The sequence below is a fragment of the Mus caroli genome, chromosome 2 (assembly GCF_900094665.2).
Source record: "Mus caroli chromosome 2, CAROLI_EIJ_v1.1, whole genome shotgun sequence".
NCBI lineage: Eukaryota > Metazoa > Chordata > Mammalia > Rodentia > Muridae > Mus > Mus caroli.
The window spans coordinates 120639453-120651772 of record NC_034571.1 but is presented as its reverse complement, the minus strand read 5'-3'; the positions used below and the strand labels follow the sequence as shown (position 1 = coordinate 120651772).

The window sequence follows — 12320 nt, the reverse complement described above, 5'->3', positions numbered from 1 at the left end:
AGCTATGCCATTTCTGTTAGTTAAGCAAAGACGACAAAAATTCGTGAGTGACTCTCAAGACCCAAGAGGGCTCAAAGGGGTTTCAGTCACAGAATCGTCACGTTCAGCCTGGTAGTGTAATACTGTAAGCCAGTTGCCATTTATACCGTTTTTTAAAAAGTAATAATTATAACTCTATGCCAAAAAAAAATGGTTAGTGTCTCACTAGAATGGAAACAAACCTTACCTCAGTCAGCACCTGGCATAGGACTCACTACAAAGCAAATGAAAAGAACTGAGGGCTAGGGCCGGAGGGGGCGGGGACGGAGGCGGGACTTTGTCTCCCAGCAACGGCCGCAGCGATTGGCCAGTTCTCCTGCAGCGGAGACCAATAGCCAGGCGCGCTGCCCACGTTCGACAGCACAAGTGCGGCTGCGCGGGGAATTCGAATCGCCGGCAGCCTTCGAGACTCGGGGCGGGGGGCTGATGGGGAGTTTGGTCGGCGGCTGGTGGGGTATTTCGCCGCTGCGCGCTTTTTCTCGTCATGGACAACCTAGAAAATGTCTTTCGGTAAGTGTCGGTCAGGTGCGGTGAGGTGGGCGTGAGCCGGCTTGAGCGCCGGTCGGGACGGTTAGAGTCCGGGTCCCTCAGGCGCGCTTTCTCCTCAGCGCCGCTTCCTCAGCGGGTTCGCTGCACCAGGCCTCAGCCAAGGCTGCGGCCCCCGGGTCACTCGAGTAGACGTGCAAGCTGCAGCCGGCTACCGTTTGTGCCGAGGATTTGGGCAGTCTGCGGAACCTTCCGAAGTCACGTATCTTCTCCATGGGGAACTTCCTCTAGACGCGAGGGACGCCCCGCCTTCAAAACCCAAACTTGTGTGGTGGAGATTTTTGGAGAAAATTTCAAAGTCTGATAAAAATGCCACCCCACTAAGGAAAGAATTTATTATTTCTCGATTGCCTGATACGTAAGGAAAAAATTAAAGCTGAACTTTATGGGGGAAAAAATGCTTGCTATTAAGTCATTTGAGGCTTCCTGCAGGCACTGATTGGTTTTTTGTTTGTTTTTGTTTTTGGGTCTGGGGGCGGGCGCTTAAGGTGACTTACTCAGCCTGCGATGTTAAGCCATTTGAAACTTAAATCGGATGTTACAAGAAATACAATTTTATCTTCATCAGTTCTTTAGGTATTCTAAGAGTAAGATAACCAAAATCTGTTGGCGTTAAGCAATTTAATTTTTGATCAGATCGACCAAGGATTTCCCCTCCCCGTTCTAAAAAAGAAGCTAGGTATTTTGATTTTTAAAGGCTAATTTATTTTAATGATTTGATGTTTAAGCCATTTTCCCAGGAGGTGTGGTTGGTGTGAGGCTATTCAATGTTTGTTTACCTTGTACAAATATTTGTATTTCTTATTTTGCTAAATAAGAATTTCTAAACACAGAAGTAGTGCTGACATGTCAAACACGATAAAAAGAATCCAAAGTGAAAAAGTGAGAATCGTTGACTTAAAAATAAATTGCTAAAATCTCTTCTAAATTATGAGAAAACCATTGCAGTTTCTCTGAATGATCATTTCAGTTTGCCAGTGAAATATATTTTGAGATATAGTTTTCTGGTCATCTACCAAAATACTACTTTTAAATTCTTTTTCTCCTAATTTTATCATTTCTCAGTTTAAAAACCTATGATTGTTTTTCAACTTGATTCATCCTGAGAGTACAGTTAATTTCCATCTATCCTCTCTCCAAAGTTGTACACATACTATTCTCACCCTTACTTGCTGTAACTTCTGAACTGATTACTATTTATGGTTCCAGCCCTGCTCCTTTTTGTGAAGGAACAAAGAAGAGATCTAAAATGCAGATAGAGCTTGCCACCTCTTCTCTTCACACTTTATTTGATTCTTCTTGCTCAAGTTCTGTCAGCCTGTATGATTTCCCTAACATGCCCGTCCGTGGTAGCTAGCTAACAAGTCCTTCAGTATAACATATGCCCACTCTTACTCCTTTAGTTTGCCCCCCTTTTCTAGTTAACGAAACATGGTACTATTTTTATGTTTTTGTTTGTTTATCCCACTAGCATCTGAGGTCATTGGGCCCTGATTTCTTTGCTTGACTTCTTAAGCTGTGGTTAGGTACTGTGGAAGTAAGGAAAGCAAAGTCCTCTGAGAGCATTGTCATCATGGGCTTTTCCTTTGGGACAATGTTAGATTTGGACTCAAGCCAACAGTCTCTGGAAACTCCGAATTGAAGTACTGGGGCTGTCACACCAAAAGGAGAGGCATTCTCTGGATCTTATTCTAACCCCCTAACTTAGCTATGCTCCTGAGAAATAAGACAATAGTGTTGGAGATCAGCTACTCTAGATAGACTTTGAAGCCAATACTGTTTCTCACTTTCCTGAACACCTCTGAATGATTGCTCTTTTATGTGATATTTGGGTTGTTGAAGTCAAGATTTCCATTCTCAAGTACATAGATAACAATGTAGAATCAAATATATCTTTGTCATCTAGGAATTATTCTTTCATGTATGTACTTTTCTATTCTAGCATGTTTGAAGCCCATATGCAAAGCTACACGGGTAATGACCCACTTGGAGAATGGGAAAGGTTAGTGCGTGTTTGTTTGTTTTCCTTTAAACAAAGGAACCATATTTTACCCTGTGGAAAACTAATATCCGTATTTTTTTCTAGCTTTATAAAGTGGGTAGAAGAGAATTTTCCTGACAATAAAGAATACTTGATGACATTATTAGAACATTTAATGAAGGAATTTTTAGATAAGAAGAACTACCACAATGATTCAAGATTCATCAATTATTGCTTAAAATTTGTAAGTATAATTTCAGGTAGATAACTAAATATAATGTTTTACTTCTGGTCCTCTCCCTTGGTTTGGTTGTTTTGTTTTGTTTTGCTGCTGTTGTTTTTGGTTTGGTTTTGTTTTTTTGGAGGGGGGAGGGGTGGTTGTAGCCCTGGCTATCCTGGAACTCACTATGTAGACCAGACTGGACTGGAACTCAAAGAGATCCACCTACCTCTACCTCCATGTCCTGGGATTAAAGGGGTGCCCAACAATTGGCTGGCTTTTGGACTCCTCCATTGTTAAGATCATTTTAGACTGCCTTTTTTATATAAATTTCTTATTTTGACTCATGAATGTTTTAGAAGTTATATAGTCAGGAGTACATATTTTAGAGCATTGGCTTCTGAAATACTGAAGAATCAGTGATTTAATTTTAAAACCCATCTTTATTTCATATATCTAAATGTTCCAACATGATAGGAACTAAAAGTTAAATGAATTGTTAGATAAGAAATGTGGTTGGGGACAGTTGTGGCTCACTTGGGAGAGAGAGGCAGGCAGACATAGTACTAAAAGAAGGAGGCAGCCTGGAAATGGTGTCGCACTCCTTTAATCCCAGGACTTGGGAGGCAGAGGCAAGTGGATTTCTGAGTTTGAGGCCAGCCTGGTCTACAAAGTGAGTTCCAGGACAGCCAGGGCTACACAGAGAAACCCTGTCTCAACAAAAAAAGAAAAAAGAAAAACAAAAAAGAAGGAGGCAGTCTCAGACTTTAAGAGGATAGGAGTCTGTGTTTATATTATGGCTTCCAGTTTAGTGTTTCTACGGGATTCCTGAGTGTTCAAACAAGTAGGTCTCAGACTCTTGTGTCTTCTCTTTGGGCTCTTTTCTTTCTTTTGGTTTGTCTTATTCAATTTTGATGTGATCATTTTTGTTTTACCTTATTATATTTTACTTTGTTATATTTAAAAAAATGGATAAGTGAACAAATGAAAACCTAGCTACTAGGGTAAAAGTTAACAACTGAACTATCATTTATACTTACCAGGAGAGGGAAAAATCTGTTTTCTCAGATGGAATGACACTGGGTTTATCAACCACTCCAGGGTAGGTCTCATGTTTGGGAATAGTTGACCAACAAATAAGGTACTCCACGGTTTTTTGCATACTTTTATTTGGTTACAGTTTGGTTTTTATGTTCTACTTTTTTCTTTTTGGTATTGATATATTTTGTTTTTTAGGTTTTGGGGTTATGTTATTGTATTGTTTTTTTTGTGTGTGTTTGGTTTGGCTTTTTTGTTCTTTTTTTTTTGAGAACTTAGAAAAAAGAGGGCAGGACTCTCAAATATGAAGTGAAAGCTTGGGGCTATGAATTCTAGTAATAAAATCATGGAATAGAGAGTGATCATTAAATTATTACTTAAATTATAAAATACTATAATTAAGGGCACCTTGCGAGACTTGAGTAAGCTTAGACTAAGACAAAAGAAGTATTTCATGTAATGAATCATTGTAGGCCCTACTATTTTGTGAAATAGTTTGATAATTTTTGAATATCAAGGGAAGGAATGACTTTTAGATTTACCATCAGAGAACATTTGTCTTTACCTACATAATGCACTAGACTTTCGTGAAGATTGAGCAGTGTACGTCTGGCTGGGCTCTAGGAAAGAACTAGCCTAGCAGATTGGTTATCTTGTGTATAGTTGTTATACATAGTTATGGAATAGAGTAGCAATATGCAAAAAATGTATATAATGTGATCCAAGTAAATGGTATATAACCTCTGGCATTTATCATTGTGTGTGTGTGTGTGTTGGAAATCAAAACCCTCTCTATTAGCTATTTTAGAATATAAAATTATCAACATAGTTTCCTAGTGTGGAACATTAAGAGTCATTCTTCCTATCCATCTACCCTCAATATTCATTAACCATCTCTTTGTACTTCATTATTTATATGTGGTTTTGCTCTGGATTTTTGTAGGCTGAGTACAACAGTGACCTTCATCAGTTTTTCGAGTTTCTGTACAACCAGGGAATTGGAACCAAGTCATCATATATATACATGTCCTGGGCAGGGCATCTGGAATCCCAGGGAGAGCTGCAGCATGCCAGTGCTATTTTTCAGACAGGAATTCACAATGAGGCTGAACCTAAAGAACTACTACAGCAACAATACAGGTAGTTTCAAAGTATTTAACTCTTTCCTTTTTCTGTCTGTATCTTTATGTGTGTCTACTTTAACTGTAAGTCTTACTATAGTATGTGTGTCGTAGGTCTGACCACAGATAGAAAGCTTTATATTTCTCTTAGAATGCTATGTGGCAGATTTTATAATGTCACTTTAAACTGCAGCATTGTGAGGCAACACAGAAGAGCACAAGAAGGGCACCTACAAGAGACAAAACAAATTGTCCCCTCCAAATAACTCATTAAGGCACAGATAGAATTATCCGTTCATGAAGACAGAGTCCTCTTAATCTAATCACAGTTTGGAGATAATATTTTATAAATCTCACAATGTGGGTTAAGTATCAGCATTGGTGGCTATTCAAACTGTAGTGAACTATCATAATGAATACCTTATTTTTCTCCACACACATTTTGTTTTGTTACTTTTCAATTGTTAAAATGCCTCATTTGGGAAAACTTGAAAATGCAGAAAACTTTATTTTTTCCTCTCCATAGTACAGAATTACAAACGTGCTTTACAGTTAAGCTATGTATACACTGCATGTCAAGATCTTTCCTTGAAAGAAATATATTTGTTACATTTATACAAAGTATGTTTAAACAGTTTTAGGGCATGTGGGACATGCAACCAAACCATCTATTCAAAATTTTTTTTCTGCATTCTCATTAGAAGAATTGGGGACCTTCCATGCATTGCACACCTTGCCAGCATTCAACATATTCACTTATTTTTTCAGTTTTACTATAGCATTTATGCTTAAAAAAACTTTATGAGAATTTTCAAGTATACGTAAAAAGAAAAAAATCAGTATTTAATAAATGTTCATTTATATTCTTTTAGTAATTGTTAACAGTTGAATTTTTAATAATTTAAATATGTAATTGCTTGCCTGCATATAATTATGTGAATTGTGTATGTACTCAACACCCCCAGAGGTCAGAAGAGAACACTGTATCCCATTGTGAACCATCATGTAGGTGCTAGGAATCAAACCTGAGTCCTCTGGAAGAGCAGCTTGTACTCTTAACCTCTGAGCCATTTCTCCAGCCCCTTGAACTTTTTTGGTACTAATGATATTTGTTTATCTTTTTTATTTGTTTGGGCCAAGCACATCACTTCGAGTGTGTGAAGGTCAGAGATTAAATGATGGTGGTCAGGCCTGGCAGAATCATGCTTACCTGCAGAGTCATCTCATTACATGTGCTGACAGAATTTTTTATCTCAAACACTACTACAATCCTCTTTTAAAAAAATGTTTCCTATAGGCTTACTCTATGTTGCCTGATAAAGTTAACGATAATTCTTTAATACTATCTAACTTTGTGTTTTTTCAAACCATCATGTAAAATGGTTTTGTTACCATTGTTTCCTTTAAATTTACATCAAGCAAGATTTAGTGCTTAGTTGTATTTCTCTTCTCTATAATATATACTCTTGTTTTCATTACCCCAAAATGTCAGGCTTGGAGATGCACAATTTCTAATAGGTTGAGTTGGTATGGAAAAGTGCTATGAAATGATGTATGTGTAAAATTTTTATAAAACATGAGTGATGCAACCCACTGTCCTTTGAAACAGTGGTTTAAGTGTTATATTTTGATTCCTTTATAATCATTTTGTTTCAGATTATAAAATATGTGAAGTTGTAGTTGAGGCATCTTTGAATTTTAACATCTCCAGACCTAATGAAGAAAGAATAAGTATGTGCTCAACAAATTTGAAAAATATTGACATAACCTGTGTAAAAGGAAGACTTTTCTAATATAAACATTTCCAGAATTTTATTTCTGAGTTTAAAGCAACTTTGAAATTCAGTTTTTTTTCTTTTTCTGTCTTTATTGTCTGTTGTATTAGTTACATTTCAGTACAGATGTATATTAAACTGTGAAGTTAAAATCTGTATGTACCTTCTATTATGTAGGCTATTCCAAGCACGCCTTACTGGAATCCATTTGCCAGCTCAAGGTAAAATGATACTTTTTTAAATATCTAGATTGCTGAAAATTTTAGTCTGTAATTTTCATTAAGTGGGTTTTGTTTTGTTTTGCTTTTTTAAAAGGGCCTTATGTAGTATTCAATGAAAACCAAAGAATTACCAAATTACTGTTTTGGGTGAAAGGGAAAGCGCTCTGATAATAATCTCACAAAATATCTCAGGACAGCACAGGAGCTGTGTCCTAGCATTGTAAATCAGAAAATCTGCAAGCAAAGCTTAATGAATTTACCATGTGTGAAGATTTTTTTTTAAGCTAACATCTAGATACACTAGTGACACACACTTGTAATCACAGGACTCAGAAGGAACATACATTTGAGGACAACCAAGACTATATAACAGTACACTGTCTTTAAAAAGACAAAATAAAGATTGTCCCAAAGAGTAAATATTGCATTTCCCATCTGTTCTGAATTGAATCAAATAGGTGCAATACAACTTTTTAAAATGTGGCCTTTTCTCTTAGATATAAAGATCACATTTCAGCAATAGTTACTGTCATTGTATTTAAAATAACCACTTAGGCTTTATAGTTCATCCAGGTATTATCTTTTTGGGTTGATCAGAAAATTGTTTCTATAGTATTTTTCTTAATTGAAAATTAGTCCATTTTCTGAGACAGTTTAAATGGGTTGATTTTTAAAATAATTTTTGTACTAATGATTTAGATATTTTATATGTATGGATGTTTTTCTTGCATGTATGTCTACACTGCATATGTCTAGTGCCCACATAAGTCAGAGAGGACATCACATTTCCTAGAAATAGAGTTGTGGATGACTCTGAGCCACTGTATGAGTAGTGGGAATTAAACCTGGGTCCTCTGTGAGAACAAATGTTCTTAACTGCTGGGCCATCTCTCCAGCCACAAATAGATTTCTTAAATACAATATACTGGACAAATAGAGGAATTTATTATGTGCTGATTTTATTTATTGTCATTTTTCACTTATTTCTCATTTCATTTTTCCCCTCATAGCTACAACCTCAGAACCTTTGCATAGTGCACAGATTTTAAACCAAGTTATGATGACAAACTCAAATCCAGAAAAAAATTCAGCCTGTGTTCCTAGGAGTCAGGTAACAAGGACATTTATTGTATGTTGTATAGAAATTAGGAATGTTGCTGGATAGCCTTTCTGGCTGCCTTTGCTCTCATCCATTGACACTGTCCCCTGTGCTTGACCTCCATTTCAAACACCATCCCATGATAGCTCTCAGAGCGTTTCTATCATCTCTCTGTTCAACTTTAATATATCTTGTCAGACCTAGGGCCTCTCCCACACAGTCCCATCTTTAACTTCTTTCTTCCTAATTGCCTTTTCATAGGCCCAGGAAATCCCTATTTTGGATCACATTTGCCTGGAAGTTTTTGTTTTTTTGTTTTTTTGTTTTTCTTTTTTAGGTTTTTTGAGACAGGGTTTCTCTGTGTAGCCCTGGCTGTCCTGGCACTCACTTTGTAGACCAGGCTGGCCTCGAACTCAGAAATCCGCCTGCCTCTGCCTCCCGAGTGCTGGGATTAAAGGCGTGCGCCACCACGCCCAGCTGCCTGGAAGTTTTTTTTGTCCCTGCTTTTGAAAAAAAAAACCCAGAACCTCAAACATTCCTGCACATAACCTCAACCAAAGCAATAACACTTCCAGGCTTTCCTTCCCTATGTTCCATGCCATGGCTTATATTATGTGTTTCATTTACTTACCTTTACATCCTTTAATACCAGATTATTTTGATGAATAGAATTTATTGTGATAAACCTCAAATTTGGGGTGCCTCTGTCATAGCTATAAAAAATAAATATTATTTCTGCCATTTCTATGGGGGAAAGTTGCTTCATCCTTGTGCCTGCTTTTCATCCCCATAAATATTGTTGATCCATCTAAATCTCTTCTTCCTTGCTTGCTTATAAAAATGCTCAAATCTGCTCTTCTGCTTCATGTTCCTTAGCATCTTTCTCTTTCAAAGTACCATCATTCTTTAGAACCTCCTTATGGCTTAATCTAAATAAAGACTTCTGTTTTTCTAATGTAGTAAGCACATTCCTAGAAATAGAACATATATGTCTTTCTTTGATAGATTGTGCAGTTTGTATCTTACAAGATTTGCCACCCTCATCCTTTCTACTATTTTAAATTTTTATTTATTTATTTTAAAGATTTATTTATTTATTTTATGTATATAGGTACACTGTAGCTATACAGATGGTTGTGAGCCTTCATAAGGTTGTTGGGAATTGAATTTTTAGGACCTCTGCTCACTCCGGTCAACCCCACTCACTCTGGTTGGCTCCACTCGCTCAGGTCAACTCTGCTCACTCAGTCCCTGCTTGCTCCGGCCCAAAGATTTATTTATTATTATACATAAGTACACTGTAGCCAGACGCACCAGAAGAGGGCATCAGATCTCATGATGGATGGTTGTGAGCCACCATGTGGTTGCTGGGATTTGAACTCAGGACCTTGTGAAGAGCAGTCAGTCAGTGCTCTAACCTGCTGAGCCATCTCGCCAGCCCCATTTTAAATATTAGATGAAATGAATGTCACTTTTCTTTTGGTCATATTCCTCAGACCTAGCTCATTGTACGATAAGTATGAAGTATCAGTATTTGCTTAGTGGATTATTGCTACTGTTGGAAATTTCTGAGAGTAAAACAATAACAAGGAAATTTTAATTTTTAAAATTTAAATTAGTTGCTTTCTTTTGAGGAAACCTCAGTATGAAAAGTTAACTAAAAATTATGTCACTTAAAGCTCCAGCTATTAATTATAACTTACATATACATGATAAATATACTTGCTGTTAAAAGGCCCCTTCCCACAGGCATTTTCATATTTGTGAACTAATTTGTGTGAAGGCTTCTCTAGTAAATGAATACTCAAGTTTGTTTTCTGTCTTTTAGGGTTCAGAATGTTCTGGTGTGGCATCTTCCACTTGCGATGAAAAGTCTAATATGCAAGTAAAATGAGTACATTATTACATAAATTTCATTAAAGTTACTTTAGTACACTGTTATAAATGGTGTCTTTCTCCCCAGTAGGGAACAAAGAGTGATCATGATTTCCAAGTCAGAATGCTCTGTCAGCTCATCTGTGGCACCCAAGCCTGAAGCTCAGCAAGTTATGTACTGCAAGGAAAAGCTTATTCGTGGAGATTCAGAATTTTCTTTTGAAGAACTGAGAGCCCAGAAATACAATCAACGGAAGAAGCATGAACAGTGGGGTACTTACACTCTTATATGTTGGGATTTCTTTATGTCATTTTAAATAATGGATAATTACATAATTGAATGAAACATGAGAAGCCTTGAGCTCATTCTATCAGAAACCTTAGATACTAATCTCGCAGCAGCGCTTGTCCACAGGCTCCTTTGCTGAACTGATAGCTGGCAATTGAAACAGCGCTACAGTAAACAAATTGGTTTTGTTTTGGTTTTGGTTTTTTGAGACAGGGTTTCTCTGTATAGCTCTGGCTGTCCTGGAACTTACTCTGTAGACCAGGCTGGCCTCGAACTCAGAAATCCACCTGCCTCTGTCTGAGTGCTAGGATTAAAGGAATGCGCCACCACTGCCTGGCTACAGTAAACATCCTTTCTGGTGTTTCTTTGCATTAGTGAAATAGTGTTTCCATATTTAGTATGTAAATTTGAACCTGTGTATATAGTAGTCCTAAAATTTATAGGGCATTTATTTGTTCTGTGAAAGGAGTTATTGAGAACTAAGGTTCAGAAAATATTTCCCAAGTCTGCATCTACTTTAAATAGAACATGCTAAAATAGTTTTCTGATCAGCATGCCAAATTTATGTTTATAAAATAAATATATTATTATTTATATAAATTATTTATGTTTATGAATAAATACTTTTTGTTCCTCAGAAGGAACTCTGCATTTGCACTTTGCTTTTACTATAACAGCATACACTCTTAGAGAGAGGAAAGCAAACCTTTGTTCCACTCAGGGTTTTATGCCATCTAGGTTATTTGGACTAGATCTACTATGTGAGTCTTTTATTCATTACCTTTTTAAAAAAATTTTATTTAAAGTTATATATGAGTGTGGGTTTTTGCATGTGAGTGCAGTGCCCTCAGAAGAGGTGATTGTGAGCTGTCTGATATGGGTGCTGGGAACCCAGCATAACTTTATAAGAGCAGCAAGCTCTCTTAACTGCTGAGCCATCTCTCTAGCCCCTATATTCATTACTTTTTATATTTAACCAGCTATAGAGAACCATCAGTATTTGTTAAGAACCCATTTTGAATTGTCCATTGATAGTTTCCTTTCATGTATCACAACCTGTAGTCTCTAGCCAAAAAAATTTTGACATGTTTGGAGTGTGCCTTTATGTGATGTTTATAGGAAATAGAACTATTCAAAGTTTTACTTGAAACTCTGACCCTTAGTACACTTTATTTCCTAGAAAGTTGGCGCTGGAAGGGTAGCTCAGCAGTTACAAGCTGGTAGTGTTTTGCAAAGGACCTGAGTTCAGTACCCAGCCATGTCAGGTGACTCAAAACAAACACCCTGATATCACCCAGCTCCAGGGAATCTAACACCTCTAGCTTTTTTAGGCACTATCACACACATGTACATATAGATGCAGACACCAATTTAAAAAAATACAAGCTACTAGCATGAGTACCTGAGTTCTATCCCTGAGACTCACATGGTAGGAAGAGAGCCAGCTTCTGCAAATTGTCCTCCATGCTCCACATGCATATCTTGAGATTTGTGCCCTTTATTTGTTTTTGGTTTGGTTGGGTTTTGTTGTTGTTGTTTATTTTTAAAAATGTGAAATAGAGGATGATGGGGGGATAAGAAGATAGCTCAGTTAGTAAAGTGCTTGCCATACAATAATGAGGGTGTGAGTTCGGTTACTAAGAACCACATTAAAAGCAACAAGTATGAGACAGACAGTTGTAGTCACAGCACTCCGGTGGCAAAGGCAGCTTAGACTACTCAGCTCCAGGCCAGTGAGAATCCCTGGCTTCCACATGCACATATGTACATAGGCACATGACCACAAACACATAAACATGCATAAGATAAAATAATTAGAAAATAAAAACAAATGGAAAACCATTTTCAAGTGATTTGCAGCACAGTATGATTATTTTATAACAAATGTTTAGTATTAAACTTTGCTGTTGCTGAATATAATTGATTCTATAACAATTTTGTTATAAGACCTGTATTTAATAGTATCTATGGTGAGGACAGGTAAAGGTTACAATTTAAAAATAATGTAAGTTGGGCTGGAGAGATGGCTCAGCGGTTAAGAGCACTGACTGCTCTTCCAGAGGTCCTGAGTTCGTCCCAGCAACCACATGGTGGCTCACAACCATCTGTAATGGGA

General features: G+C 37.1%; 1 protein-coding gene across 3 annotated transcripts in view; it reads left to right on the top strand.

Annotated features, from left to right (window-relative positions):
• The first annotated feature begins 403 nt into the window (after positions 1 to 403).
• Positions 404 to 12320, top strand: part of Bub1 (BUB1 mitotic checkpoint serine/threonine kinase) — a 30687-nt gene continuing 18770 nt past the window's right edge. Inside the window, exons 1-8 of one of the 3 annotated variants that reach the window (XM_021156314.1) lie at positions 404 to 549; positions 2528 to 2587; positions 2672 to 2810; positions 4768 to 4964; positions 6898 to 6941; positions 7952 to 8052; positions 9869 to 9921; positions 10004 to 10188. In XM_021156314.1, coding sequence (XP_021011973.1) covers positions 524 to 549; positions 2528 to 2587; positions 2672 to 2810; positions 4768 to 4964; positions 6898 to 6941; positions 7952 to 8052; positions 9869 to 9921; positions 10004 to 10188 — 805 coding nt within the window. In that variant the 5' untranslated portion in view covers positions 404 to 523. The remainder of the gene's footprint in view (positions 550 to 2527; positions 2588 to 2671; positions 2811 to 4767; positions 4965 to 6897; positions 6942 to 7951; positions 8053 to 9868; positions 9922 to 10003; positions 10189 to 12320) is intronic. The other 2 variants (XM_021156315.1, XM_021156316.1) reach the window with 2 other exon arrangements.